At 36.6% G+C, this 13,856-nt stretch overlaps 1 protein-coding gene across 1 annotated transcript; it reads left to right on the top strand.

The window, feature by feature from the left end:
* The first annotated feature begins 130 nt into the window (after nucleotides 1-130).
* On the top strand, nucleotides 131-2,035 carry LOC136236901 (uncharacterized). The gene is made up of 2 exons (XM_066027132.1): nucleotides 131-306; nucleotides 998-2,035. The coding sequence occupies exon 2, from the start codon at nucleotides 1,034-1,036 to the stop codon at nucleotides 1,886-1,888; it is 855 nt and encodes a 284-aa protein (XP_065883204.1). The 5' UTR covers nucleotides 131-306; nucleotides 998-1,033; the 3' UTR covers nucleotides 1,889-2,035.
* The last annotated feature ends 11,821 nt before the right edge of the window (nucleotides 2,036-13,856 follow it).

Raw genomic sequence — 13,856 nt, 5'->3', positions numbered from 1 at the left:
TGTAATTACAAACTGACAAAAAATCATAATTAGCCATAAGGAAGTTCTTCTACATAACCATCAGTAGACATTGAGGATATGGCCATATATACCACACCTGTAGCGTAGATCAAAAGCGCCGCGCTGCGCTTTGTGGCTACGCTTACCATATACGTATGGTGTAACTTCAATCAATTATTCTCCTCAGCTACTGGAAAGATTTTCGATGTACTTTTGTCTCCTTCGTGGATAACTCGCAACTAGGTGGGCGTGGCACCGCTAAGAGTTGAACCATTAAGAATTTCTACTGATTTGGATCTCCAACAGGTGTTTCACTATAAATTGCTATCCATAATCGCTTCATTTACTGGGGTGTAGAATATAACAGTTATAACACGATTACTCGGGATATGACTAAATATAGCTACTGTTGATTTCAAACGGAAATTGTAAATGTTTTTTGTTTGTGTTGTAGTTGTTCTCTATTGTAAGTGTAGCCTATGTTTAATTGTTTGTGTATTGCGGATTGTAAACATGTATGTATGTATACCTCTGGCAGGGAAGAACAGCTATTGCTGACTGTTTGGAGTTTAAATCATAAATCAAATCAATTTCAGTTCTGTTTGAACATAGTCCGTCCGTGCCGTGGCGGTTTTTAAAAAGTAAACAGCTACCAGCAACTTTATGGATTGGCCACATGCAACCATTCATAAGAAGTCACTGAGACAATACTGTGATAAAGCTAAGAAAGGTTTGAGCTTCACTTTACACATAACACGGAACTTGTATCGCAGATGGAACTGAAATCAACAGTTCTCACTCGAGCGCTGTGTGCTCTCGTGAGTCGTGCGTATATTTTAGTCATATCCCTCGTAAGCGTGTTATAACTTAATATGTGTTATCATGATCAGGGACAAATAGTGTATACAAATCCCCTCCTGGTTACATATGACTGGGACAAGTTCATATACAAGACATGATATAGTATAGCCATAACAAAGTGTAACTGTATGTGTAGGTATATTAACAAAGACTCTTCCTGTAATTGAGTAGGATGTTAACACTAGTGATATTATTGTATTGCACTAACAAGTTAGCAACAGCTACTGAACAATGTGATACTTATCAGTTTAGTGATCTTTTACTTTCTGGTGCTTCTTGTAAGGAGATATATGACCTCAATCCACCAACTCACAACAGGTCAGGATATTATTGGCTTATTAATCCTTTACGTGATGTATACTGTGATATGGAGCAACGAGTAGTGTGTGGTAATATTGGTGGATGGACTAGAATTGCTAGTGTTAACATTACCAGAGGAGATGAATGTCCAACTGGATGGAACAAGAGATCACAAGATGGCATCAGTTTCTGTAGATCACCAAGTGACAATGCTGGATGTTATCCCATACTATTCTCCTCTAAAGAAATAAGTTACAAGAAAGTTTGTGGAATGACTAGAGGTTACCAGAAAGGCCAGATAGATGCATTTTTAACTACAAACAACGAGATTGATGGATTATCCATAACTCATGGAAGCCCTCGTCAGCACATATGGTCATATGTCGCAGGTTATGGTGATGCAAATCCAGCAAACTATTTTCGCTCTAATTGTCCATGTGCTTCCAACCCTGGAAGAAGGTCAAATTCTTTAGGCTCAAACTATTATTGTGAGGCTGGTACTGCTAATGAGGTCCCTGATCTTGATGCCTATTATCTATCTGATCCTTTGTGGGATGGTGTAGACTGTCCTACTGGTAACACTTGTTGTGATAACCCCAACCTACCATGGTTCTATAGGGAGTTGGATATGGCTACTATGGATGATGTGGAAGTGAGGATTTGTGCTGATGAAGATTTTGACAATGAAGGTGTCTTAGTGGACCAGTTAGAATTGTACATACAATAACTCTCTAGAATACTGATAATCAATGTACTTCTGCATGACCCCTGCACTCTTGGTTCTAACTCATGAGTTATAAAGGTTTAGTTGTGTCACTGTGAAGTAACTAGACAGCCAATTATATATTTTGAATTATTATTCTTTTGAGCAGTGCCCAAGCCTATTATACAGTGGAACCTCTCTATTACGGACATTTTGGGACCCAGAATTTTGGCCACTTTTTGCTGTAATGTAGAGGTTTTCCTCTTTCAGAGGTAAAAAATGTATTAACCAGACCTGTTGGGACCAAAATTTTTGTCCTTATTATGGAGGTTTTTTCTATTGTGTCCTTAATTAGGGGAGTTTGTTAAGAGAGGTTCCACTGCACTCAACATTTTGCTTCGTTTTTCAAATTATGCTTGAGAGCTTGTTTTATGAATTTAACATTTCTTGACTTCTGTATTAGAGTAAGAGACTGCTCTATAAGAGTATCTAAATCTTATTACTGCGAAGTGTGAATATAATCAGCCAAGAAGCATTAAATATAATAGCATTACATGTTTCTTAGTAGAAATGTGCAGTGTGTTAATACTTTGCAGTATTTTGGCACTTGGATTGATGCATTTAAATTCTTGAAAGTCTGTTTGATGCTTTTTGCTGCCTGATATGCATACTCTATATTATGCCAGCATAATTGGCACAAGCACCTACAAAATCAACAAAAGATTGTTGAAGTGGCTAAGAGGCTAATTATACTAGAAACAAAAGAACCACATTAAATAACAATGACTGCATTGTAAAGTATTGATTACAATATATAATATAGATCTTTCACAGTTGTGTAAGTGTTCAAGGTCCACTTCATACTGAGATGCTATAGGAGCCTGTGACAAGGCTATATATAGGCCTGTGAATATACAGGATGTCAGAAACATGTACCTAAAACGCTGTAGAGCTCACAAGGGTCTTTGTTGCAATCACCAGCCACTGAAAGTATGGGACTATTATGCTCACAACTTGATTATGTGTTTAAAAGTTTCCTTTGCCACTAAACATTTACTTTAGTATCTGTAAAGTTAACAGGACTACAGCACTGCATGGGGAGACCTCATAGCTGCTACCAGAGATCAAGTGTCACACATGTAAATGTGACCACTGTATTAGTCAGGGGTCCTAAAGGCCTTTTGTGCACTTTTGGATAAAAGCATGAAACTCAGTCCAAAATATTTGTGTGTAACTATTATTTTTTCAATAGAGAGCCACCTCAGATTTGACCTTAGGTGACCTTTGCAGGCAATTTACTGTTCAAAAACTGATAGTTTTGTCTCTATTTGCATAATCCAAAAACTTGGTGTCAAATTGAAGCTCGTGCCCTAAAGAATTAAGTTTTTGCAGTAAGTCCATACGTAGCTTAAAGTTACAGTGATTTCAATGGTAAAACATGCCACTGTTACTGTCCACACAATGCAAGGTTGAAATATGTACAGAAAGTCGGTTTACTTTTGACCTTAAATAGGTATGATAGTTAGGGATAGATCAGTGAACTACCACCATGTGGTACATACCCAATTATTATACAACTAAATTACTGTTAAATTTAGTGATTTTTGTTCTTTTGTGTTCTCTTGTACAAGACAGCATTCCCTTTCTATTTTATCACTGCAGTCTGCCATCAATTCATTCTGGTATTCTTTTTTGGCAATCTGGAACAAATTTCTATTTAACATTTTATATTTTTTGAGCTATAACAGTTTTCGTCATGTTGTAAAATGTTACTGTTTTGGTGCTTTTTTAACCTGACACTATACAGTTCTCTAACTGAAGGTTTGCTAGTGCCGATAAATCATGTGTTTTCAGCCTAGCAAAAAATTAGTTTTATTGGTACGTAAGAAACTTCTCTTTAGGAGGTGGGGACATATGGTGGAGTTTTGATAACCATCACTAGATCCTCTGTATTGCTCCCAGGAGCTGGGGACATGACAATGATAGGTGCACGGCAGCAACAATTCATACTGTTCTAGTTAACAATCCCAAACATTAGCTGGGATTGGAACAAAACCAACACTGGGCTTCTTAAGATTAGCTTGGGATATCAGGTATTTAGCTGCCACCTTATGGTAATAGAAACTTTACAGTACAACACAAATAGAATACATTCAAAAGTTAGTATAATAGATTACTACATATTGTACTGAAGGCCTGCTTGTAACCTGTGCTAGCAGCCAACTAAGGAAAAAAATTATATTAAAATTTAGGGGCTGGAGCAATGTTACAGCAATGATAGCAAGGACAAAGGAAATCGTGATAAGTACATGAGGTTAAAATGTTCAGTGAAATGATTTTAGAGGTGTTTGCAAATCACGGGCTTGACTGTGTTAGTTAAGGTGTAAATCAATGCTGATAGGGGGAAGGGTATTCCACAGCTTATAGGGAGTCAATTGGAATAAAAGTTAGGAATTTTGTAGTTAATAGTGTGCTGTGCTAGCAAGTTCCTGAACAGTGTAATGCTTATCAAAATAGTCATCCTTTCTATGCTGGAGAGTCTTGTAAGGAGATCTATGACCTCAACCCACAAACTCACAACAGGTCAGGATATTATTGGTTTATTAATCCTTTACATCGTGGATAGTTACTGTATACTGTGATATGGAGCAACAAGTAGTGTGTGGTAATATTGGTGGATGGACTAGAATTGCTAGTGTTAACATTACCAGAGGAGATGAATGTCCAACTGGATGGAACAAGAGATCACAAGATGACATCAGTTTCTGTACATGACATGTAACAATGTTGGATGTTATCCTGTACTATTCTCCTCTAAAGAAATGAGTTACCAGAAAGTTTGTGGAATGGCTAGAGGCTATCAGACAGGTCAAATAGATTAAACTACAAACAATGAGATTGATGGACTATCACATGACCATAATGTCATTGGATGCAGTGACACTAATCCAATGAAATTGTCCATGTACTGCCAACCCTGGAATTGGGCCAAGTTCTTTTGTTGGCTTAAACTATTATTGTGAGGCTGGTACTGCTAATGAGGTCCCTGATCTTGATGCCTATTATCTATCTGATCCTTTGTGGGATGGTGTAGACTGTCCTACTGGTAACACTTGTTGTGATAACCCCAACCTACCATGGTTCTATAGGGAGTTGGATATGGCTACTATAGATGATGTGGAAGTGACGATGTGTACCAATGAAGATTTTGACAATGAAGGTGTTATAGTGGATCGGTTAGAATTGTACATACAGTAGTGTTGTTTTTAGTAAGGAGTTTTAGTTATGATCAATAATTGTTTTAGTTATAGTAATCTTTCTTAATTCCTTTTAGTTATATATAGATTTAGTTGTGCTTATTGTTTTAGTTTAAAATATGAAAATCTTTTAATAATATTTTCTCTTAAAAGTCTTAGTTATAGCTAGTTAACAACACTAACATACAGTAGCTCTCTAGCTATTACAGATAATCATTGTACTTCTGCATGACCCCTGTACTTTTGGTTCTAATCCATGATAATGAGTAATTAAAATTAGAGGTAAGTGATGATTAGAATTTCTTGACAACTGAATCATAGTAAGTGACTGCTCTATTAGAGTATCTCAATCTTATTCCTGCAAAGTGTAAATAATCATCATAACACTATATACATGCTGAAATGTGTAGAGTTTTGCATTATTTTGGCACTCACATGCATTGTGCATTTAAATTCTTGAAAGTCATAATGTGTGATGCTTTCTGCTAGCCTATTATGTATGCTCAAAATTATACCAGCATAATTGGCGTGAGCCTACAAGTCATCAAAAGTTGTTAAAATGGCTAGAGGCTAATTATACTAGAAACAAAAGAACCATATTTGGTAACACCAAGTCACCAATGACTGCATTGTGAAGCATCGATTATAGTAGATAACATGATTCTTGTTTGTCATCATGGCAGCAATTGTATTGGCCTGTTCTGTATCTACTGCAGCTAGTACTGTGAGATGCTGTAGCACATTGTAGCTACATTTCATGCTACAATAATAGATGACTTCAGCATGCAGCAATAATTACAGCATGTGCGTGAACATCATTCTCTCAGTTGTCCAAAAGTTATTGCTTAAATTTATGGTTAACAGATTGCATTTAATTTAGACCTTTCACAGTTGTGTAAGTGTTTTTAGGGTCCCAGATGTTGTATCTCACTAGGGACCTGTGCCAAGTAGGCCTTTGAATACAGGAAGTCAAAACATGTACCTAAAACTCTATAGAATTCACAAGGGGCTTTTGATACTATAGTTGCAAGTAAGATGCTGAGCTGAGGTTCCAGTCACTGAAATTATAGGCATGAGGCTATTATGTCCACAAAACTGACTTAATGAGCACTATGCAGCACCCAAAAAGATCACCTGATCATTAGCTTTATCCCCATACATTTATCCCAAGGAGGTGATCGTAATGAAAGCCTAGCAATTAACTGATAAATGAACATGTACAGAGACCACTATACTCACTCTATGAATGTTATAGGAGACAATCCTGCAAGTAGGGCAGGTATTAATGCTAGTTTGTTATAACTATAGCATCTGCAAACAGCAAAGTAACAGCGACACAACAAAAGTGCACCAGTAACTAATGAATGTTCTGTGAGGGGATGCTGAAGTAGCTCCCCTCCCAGATACATATGCAATTGCATTTTAAGCAGATAGGAATGAAAGTTAAAAAAGAGAAAAGTTTTCTTCTAAGAATTGCTGAGAGAATAAAAATTGTGTCTTAGGAGTGAGATTTAGATAGAAACTGAAATGCTCTAATAGAGCAGTCAATTCATCTAATAGAACATACAAAACCCATATTAAATGATTTTATTAAAATTCTTCTAAACAAGGAAAATAGCTATAGGAGTGTGAGGTGAAGTTGAACCTCTTAATTCTTCTTGACCTATATACACTGCTACTTCAACCTTTCATCAAGTGTCCTGCCATGTAATACTCCCCTTAAAAGTTGAAGTTTGATACTTTTTAAGTAATAAATTTAAAATTACTCCTCTGTTAAATAAGTGGTGTTTCAGTTTTTAGCTACAAACTTGATGTACAAATTTAAATGTTTCCTTTTGCAACTAAAACATTAAAAATTTAATTAAGCATCTGTACAATTCAAGTACTATACAACATGATGTGCATGGTGGTGGTGGAGGGGAGGAGGAGTGAAATTAAAGCTACCCTTTGCTTCAAAAACTTTGGAATAGTGCAAACTATTGAATATTAGTGTACTTTCAAGTGCATTAATTTGGCACCAAGTTTGTGGATTCTGAATCATGCATAGGTGACTTGAAAACATCATGACAATCTTATAGCCATTATAAATTGAGTGTAGAGGTCACCAAAGGTCAAATCTGAAGTGGCTCCCTATCAAAAAATAATCTTTATGATACATACAAACTATGTGTGGCAAGTTTCATGCTTATATCCAAAAGTGCACAAAAAGGTCTCAGGACTAGGGCTGAAACAATCATGGTTTTTTAGTATTCGAGTACTCTCTAGAGTTAACGATTGAGTACTCATGAATACTAGTTGCATGTAGTCATACCAATTTGACCAACCTTTAACAGTTTACAGCGTTTCAAGTAACAACAATGATACACACACTGTATATTAAAGTACTGATGTTAGTGTTCCTGACAAAAATTATGCCAATCAAACTCTACAGCCTTCTTTGTGTCACTCCCTGATGACAAATACACTAGGTCACGTAATCTTTATGAGTACTCGAATACCAATTTTACTATCCAATTGCAAGTACCAAATCCTTAAGGAATACTCATCAAGTATTAGTATTTAACCTTGCATATGTTGTATGTATTATTAGCAATTACTGAATACAATAACTACAATCACATGACACAATAAAAATATTTTAAGTCTGACATGTGCCTACTAGGCAACCACTACTACACCTTCCTTTTTCAGTGTCTGTAACACAATGGCTTCTTGGAAACTCTTCCACTCCTATAAACTGTTACTTCTGAACCAGTTTGATATTGCATGTTTATTCTCAGTATTGTCAGGAGTCAGCAACAAATGTATTCTGCTGTAGTAGGCCATGGGGTGTTCACTTGGTGTGATCTAGGAGCTACTTGTTGCATTATACTTAGCCCTCTGCTGAAATGTAACCATCTTCTATGTCATACCCCAGAAGTAGCTTAACTGAACTTCTTGAATGATGGCAGAAATCATAGTTGGCTTTTTGCTGCAGGAACAGAGAGTTTGAGATTTTTTGGGAACACTGCCATGACAATGTATAGATTGCAGTTTATGGCCCACTAAAAGTTCTGCTGGTCTAAATCCATTCAATAGAGGCATTGATCTGTACATTAACACTGCTAGGTAAGGATCATCACACTTCTTTAAAATTTGGGCAGCTAGTTCTGCTTCACCATTGCTGGCTGCATGGGTATCTATAGGACTAGTAGTATGTTTGAAACTGTAAGTTTGTGAAAAAATTTTGTTGAGGTTCACTGTTGTATTACACTTCTTGTGGAATGCTGTGTCTGGCAAAAATAGATTTCATTATGTCTTCGGAGGTTTCTGATGACAATTTGGCAACGTTTGGAATACTATGAGTTTCTTGGCTAAAATTCCAGGTAAATAAGTCTGTTCCTACTTTCTGCCAAGGGAACTGAGTTGATATCATTGGCTCTTTCGGTGGAGAGCAAAATTTAACAGGATTTCACCACATTCTCTAGCAAAGGACAGTAGACTTTATCTGCAGTTGCAAAGACGAGGAACCTAGAGTCATTTACCAACATAGTGATTACTGTACTTTCATTTATAAACCAAAAAACTAACAAGCAGCAGGCAATTTTTTAGCACCGGATCCAGTCACTGTTGGAACAACCATATCTGTGGCACCAGCAGAAGGTAATCGGTTTAAAGTTCTCGAGAATTTTCTGGATTTCAAAGATTTCGCTTGTGTGCAACCTCGCATTGATTTTGTGTTGCAATTAGAGACTATACTAAGCCAGGAATCTGAGGACGCAGCTAAATTAGAGGCTTTGAGATCTTAGGGAAGCGGTGGAAATGAAATTTTCTTTGATAAATGAAGTGAGTCGAACAGATCTAGATGCACTAGAGTGTATCCTCAAAAGCCTATTTCCACAGTGTAACATATGTAACATACGTAGGGTATGTAACATATGTAACATACGTAGGGTATGTAACATGGGTAGCATATGTAACATGCTTAGCTTATGTAACATGTGTAGCATATGTTACATGCGTAGCGTATGTAACATGCGTAGCGTATGTAACATGTGTAGCATATGTAACATGTGTCACCCCGACTCTTAATGGATTTCATCATGACTTGTTCTATTGTCAGATCAGTCCATAAACCTGCCCAAAATCTACTACTTCTATTCTGCGGATGGTGTGGTAACCTTTTTCAATAAAGCATTGGTACAGCCAAGGATGTTCAGATGGCAACTGCATCATTAGCTGCAGATAGAGCTGGGAACTTTTGGCATAGTTGATATGTCCTGTGGCAGCAAACAGATTAAACATCTTTCCGATTGCTATCAGATGTAAATTCCAATCTCTTATTCTCTCTGCTCTTATGAATATCTTCAGAGTCTCTATATACTCAAGATATTGTAACCACAGCCGTGCGGTTGGAGATTTCTCAGCAAGCAATTCTTTGTACCTGTGCAATAACTTCTTTAGCTTCATTATACTCCTTAGAAGTGTAAACAAAAGAAATAGGTACTGTTCTGTTGCTTACTCCTTCGAACAAACTGTTAATCTTCTCTACTTCAGCAACACTGAGTTGGATATTATTATACCTGTCAGTACTCATGACTACATCTAGATCAGTAGTATTGTTCCCTTCCTGGTGTAAAAGGTAAGGTTTCACTTTCATTCATATTATTACAAGAAACTTCACTGTCTGTACATACATTAGTATCATCTGATGTATCTATTGTTTCCTCCTTTAGTTCTGATTCCACTCTCCTATTAGGTATGATGGCCATAATTAACTTGTTTACCAATGCAGATTCTACTAAAAAGTGCCCACGTAATGCCCTTGAAACTGCCTTTCCTGACATCATATGTGCAATTGCATTTGTACCATAGACTTGTTCTAATGCTTCCTCCAATCCTGACCCTTTCATCATGGAACCAATACTTCCCAAAATACTCATCATGGTGTGAAACCCACCTAATCTATACATACTATATGTTTAATGATCTCTCAGTAATAATTTCTACTGCTTTGAGCCACAGTGGTTGATCAAATGTTATGCAAGCAATCGGAATACTTAATTGTTCAGCTTGGCTTTGAACATAAACTAAGGTCGAATATATGCAAGTTTCATCTGATGGATTTAGATCTATAATTGGCAAGAATAACACTTCAGCTTTTGTAGCTGGACAATCACTTTCAAAGAAAACATGTTGCATAAAACCAGACCAATTTGGTCTTGGTCTTGCTGCTTCACTAAACAACCAGCTAGAATGCCAAAGAAAGCCTGAGCATAATTGCAATGGCAAAGTGTATGGCACTTGATACGTGGCGTATGTAATATGTGTAGCGTATGTAACATGGGTAGTGTCTGTAACATGCGTAGCGTATGTAACATGCATAGCTTATGTAACATGTGTAGCATATGTAACGTGGGTAGTGTCTGTAACATGCGTAGCGTATGTAACACGCATAGCTTATGTAACATGTGTAGCGTATGTAACATTCATAGCATTAGTAGCGTATGTAACATTCGTAGCGTATGTAACATGTGTAGTATATGTAACATAGGTAGGGTATGTAACGTGTAACATACGTAGTATATGTAACAATGTAACATGTGTAGTGTATGTTGTAACATGTGTAGCATATGTAACATGTGTAGCGTATGTAACATGGGTAGCGTATATAACATGCGTAGCGTATGTGTTCAGTTACTAAAATACTAATTATCAAATTTAGATGGGTAGAAGAAAATAAAATGAAACCCACAATCACTTATTACAAATGCTAGTATATAAGTAGTGAAGCTGTAGTTTGCATAATGTGATCAGTTTAAAGCAAACAGAGCATATTTGAATTTTTGCCAGGCTTTAAAAGCCTTTAATCATAAATTCATAGTAACTGAACACATGCCAGTAATTTACTTGATTGAACTTCATCATCTTCTCTAACTAGTTGCAACATACAGTACACTTAACTACACAGTATATCAAGGAAATTACTTCATCGAACTTTATCATCATCTTCTCTTCCAACTAGTTGCAGCATATAGTACACTTAACTACACACACAAACATTTGACACTTACCGCATCTACTTTGGTGAAGATTTCTTTCAACTGAAATACAAAATTTAGGCAGTCATCTTAAAAAACCAAATCTAAGTACCTACACGTAACAAATGTAAAAAAGACTCCTAGGCGCCATTTTTACACTTTGCCATTTTTGCCAACTTGTCAGGAAACATTTGTTACAAGTATGCATAGCAAACTCAATGTATTTTTTATAGTAAACTATTACATTAACAATCCATAAGGTAAGCATACCATTGGTGACTCCTTAGACTCCATCTCAAAACTTTCAAAATCAAAAAATCAGCACGTGACGTTTCACGTTACTCTAATATTCACGACACTGAGAATGGATCCATTGCCCAACATCTATGGAGTTAAATCTAAGTTAATTAACGACCATAGACTACCTGTGTCGGTAAATATGGTTTCGGTGTACACTAATAGTGAGTCATCTGTGGGCCATATTAGGGTCAAAATAATGAGTGTGTTGTAATTGTAATAGTCCAAAATATAATATCATTGATGTTCACATGAATTATGCTTCATGAATTCGGAATATTCTATGTCTCGGTTGTACACACTACAAAGGGTAAAGTAATATTTTCTTTGTATCTCTGTTTACTACTACCTTTAAGATGCTTAAATTGTCTAATACCTTGTTCATTGCAGCTGTGTCTGGAAGGACTTTCAACTTATTAATCAATCCAATCATGTCATCGCACATTGGATGCATTATTTCAAAAACATAAAGTTGATTTCCTCCATCGCCGCCCTCAATTCCCTCAAATCCCTCAAGATTCGAGTCATCCTTAGTCACAACTATGTGTGTTACATACGCTACACATGGTACATACACTACACATGTTACATACCCTACACATGTAACATGTTACATACACTACACATGTTACATACGCTACGTGTGGTACATACGCTACTAACGCTATGTAAGATACATACGCTACACATGTTACATACCCTACGTATGGTACATATACTACGTATGTTACAAATGCTACGGATGTTACATACGCTACACATATTACATACGTAGCGTCCCTACACATGTTACATACGCTACACATGTTACATATGCTACACATGTTACATAAGCTACACATGTTACATGAGCTACACATGTTACATATGCTATGTTACATAAGCTACACATGTTACATACGCTACACATGTTACGTATGCTACACGTGTTACATGAGCTACACATGTTACATACGCTACACATGTTACATAAGCTACACATGTTACATACACTACACATGTTACATACGCTAAACATGTTACATACGTAGCGTATGTAACATACCCTACGTATGTTACAAACGCTACGCATGTTACATACGCCACGTATGTTAGATAAGCCACGTATTTTAGATACGCCGTACGTATGTTAGATACACCACGTATGTTACATACGCCACGTATGTACATATGCTACTAACTACATATGCTAAACATGTAGCGTATGTAACATACTCTACACATGTTACATACTCTACCTATGTTACATACGCTACACATGTTACAAACGTTACACATATTACATACGCCATGTATGTTACATATGCTACGTATGTTACATTACATACGTTACTAACGCTATGTATGTTAAATACGCTACATTTTACATACTCTACACATGTTACATATATGTAGCATAGGTATCATACCCTACACATGTTACGTACTCTACCTATGTTACATATACTACATATGTACATACGCTACAAATGCTACATACCCTACACATTTTATATACGTTACACATCTTACATACGCTACAAATGTTACATGCGCTACACATGTTACACATGCTACACATGTTCCTTACGCTACATACGCTACACATGTTACATGCGCTAAACATGTTACATAAGCTACGTATGTTACTTACGCTACACATGTTACTTACGTAGCGTATGTAACATACCCTACACATGTTACATACCCTACCTAAGTTACATATGCGACTCATGTTACATACACTACAGATGTTACATATGCTAAACGTGTTACATACGCTACACATGGTACATACGTAGCGTAGGTATCATACCCTGCACATGTTACATACGCTACCCATGTTCCTTACGCTACATACGCTACACATGTTACATATCCTACACATGGTACATACATAGCATGTTACACATGTCTCAACTGTGACATGTGGTCACAATGGCCACAATTATGCATAGATTTGGATTCGTAGTGATGGAAATAGTGATTGCTTGAGTGACATGTGTATCATTTGTGACATTTATATCAGTTGTGACATGTGTCACAGTTGAGACATGTGTATCAGTTGTGACATGCGTAACATTTATGACATTTGTAACAGTCATGACATGTGTAACAATCGTGACATTTGTAACAGTTGTAGCATGTGTCACAGTTATGACACTGAATTGTAACAGTTCAAGTGTAACATATGTCACAGTTATGACAAGGTGTTTTGACAATCTTTAGAGTTGCTACAAACATTTCTGCAACATTTACTCAAATTCAACATGAAGTGATGACCTTATGAACATAGTGACTCATAATGCCCATATGTCTCGTAATACCAACACTTACAAGGCTTCAGTGAAAAGATCAAACACCCATACATGGCAAGTAAATGTTTTGAAATTTTAGGATAATGCATATGGTTACACCTTTCCCTGGAAGTAGTGTGAA

Source organism: Dysidea avara, chromosome 10 (assembly GCF_963678975.1).
Source record: "Dysidea avara chromosome 10, odDysAvar1.4, whole genome shotgun sequence".
In the NCBI taxonomy this organism is placed as follows: domain Eukaryota; kingdom Metazoa; phylum Porifera; class Demospongiae; order Dictyoceratida; family Dysideidae; genus Dysidea; species Dysidea avara.
Note: the sequence above shows the minus strand (reverse complement) of the source record. Positions and strands in the feature narration are given on the sequence as shown.

Bases quoted from the DNA above. Each gene is read 5' to 3' on its own strand.
- LOC136236901 (XM_066027132.1), top strand. From the start codon at position 1,034: ATGTTAACACTAGTGATATTATTGTATTGCACTAACAAGTTAGCAACA.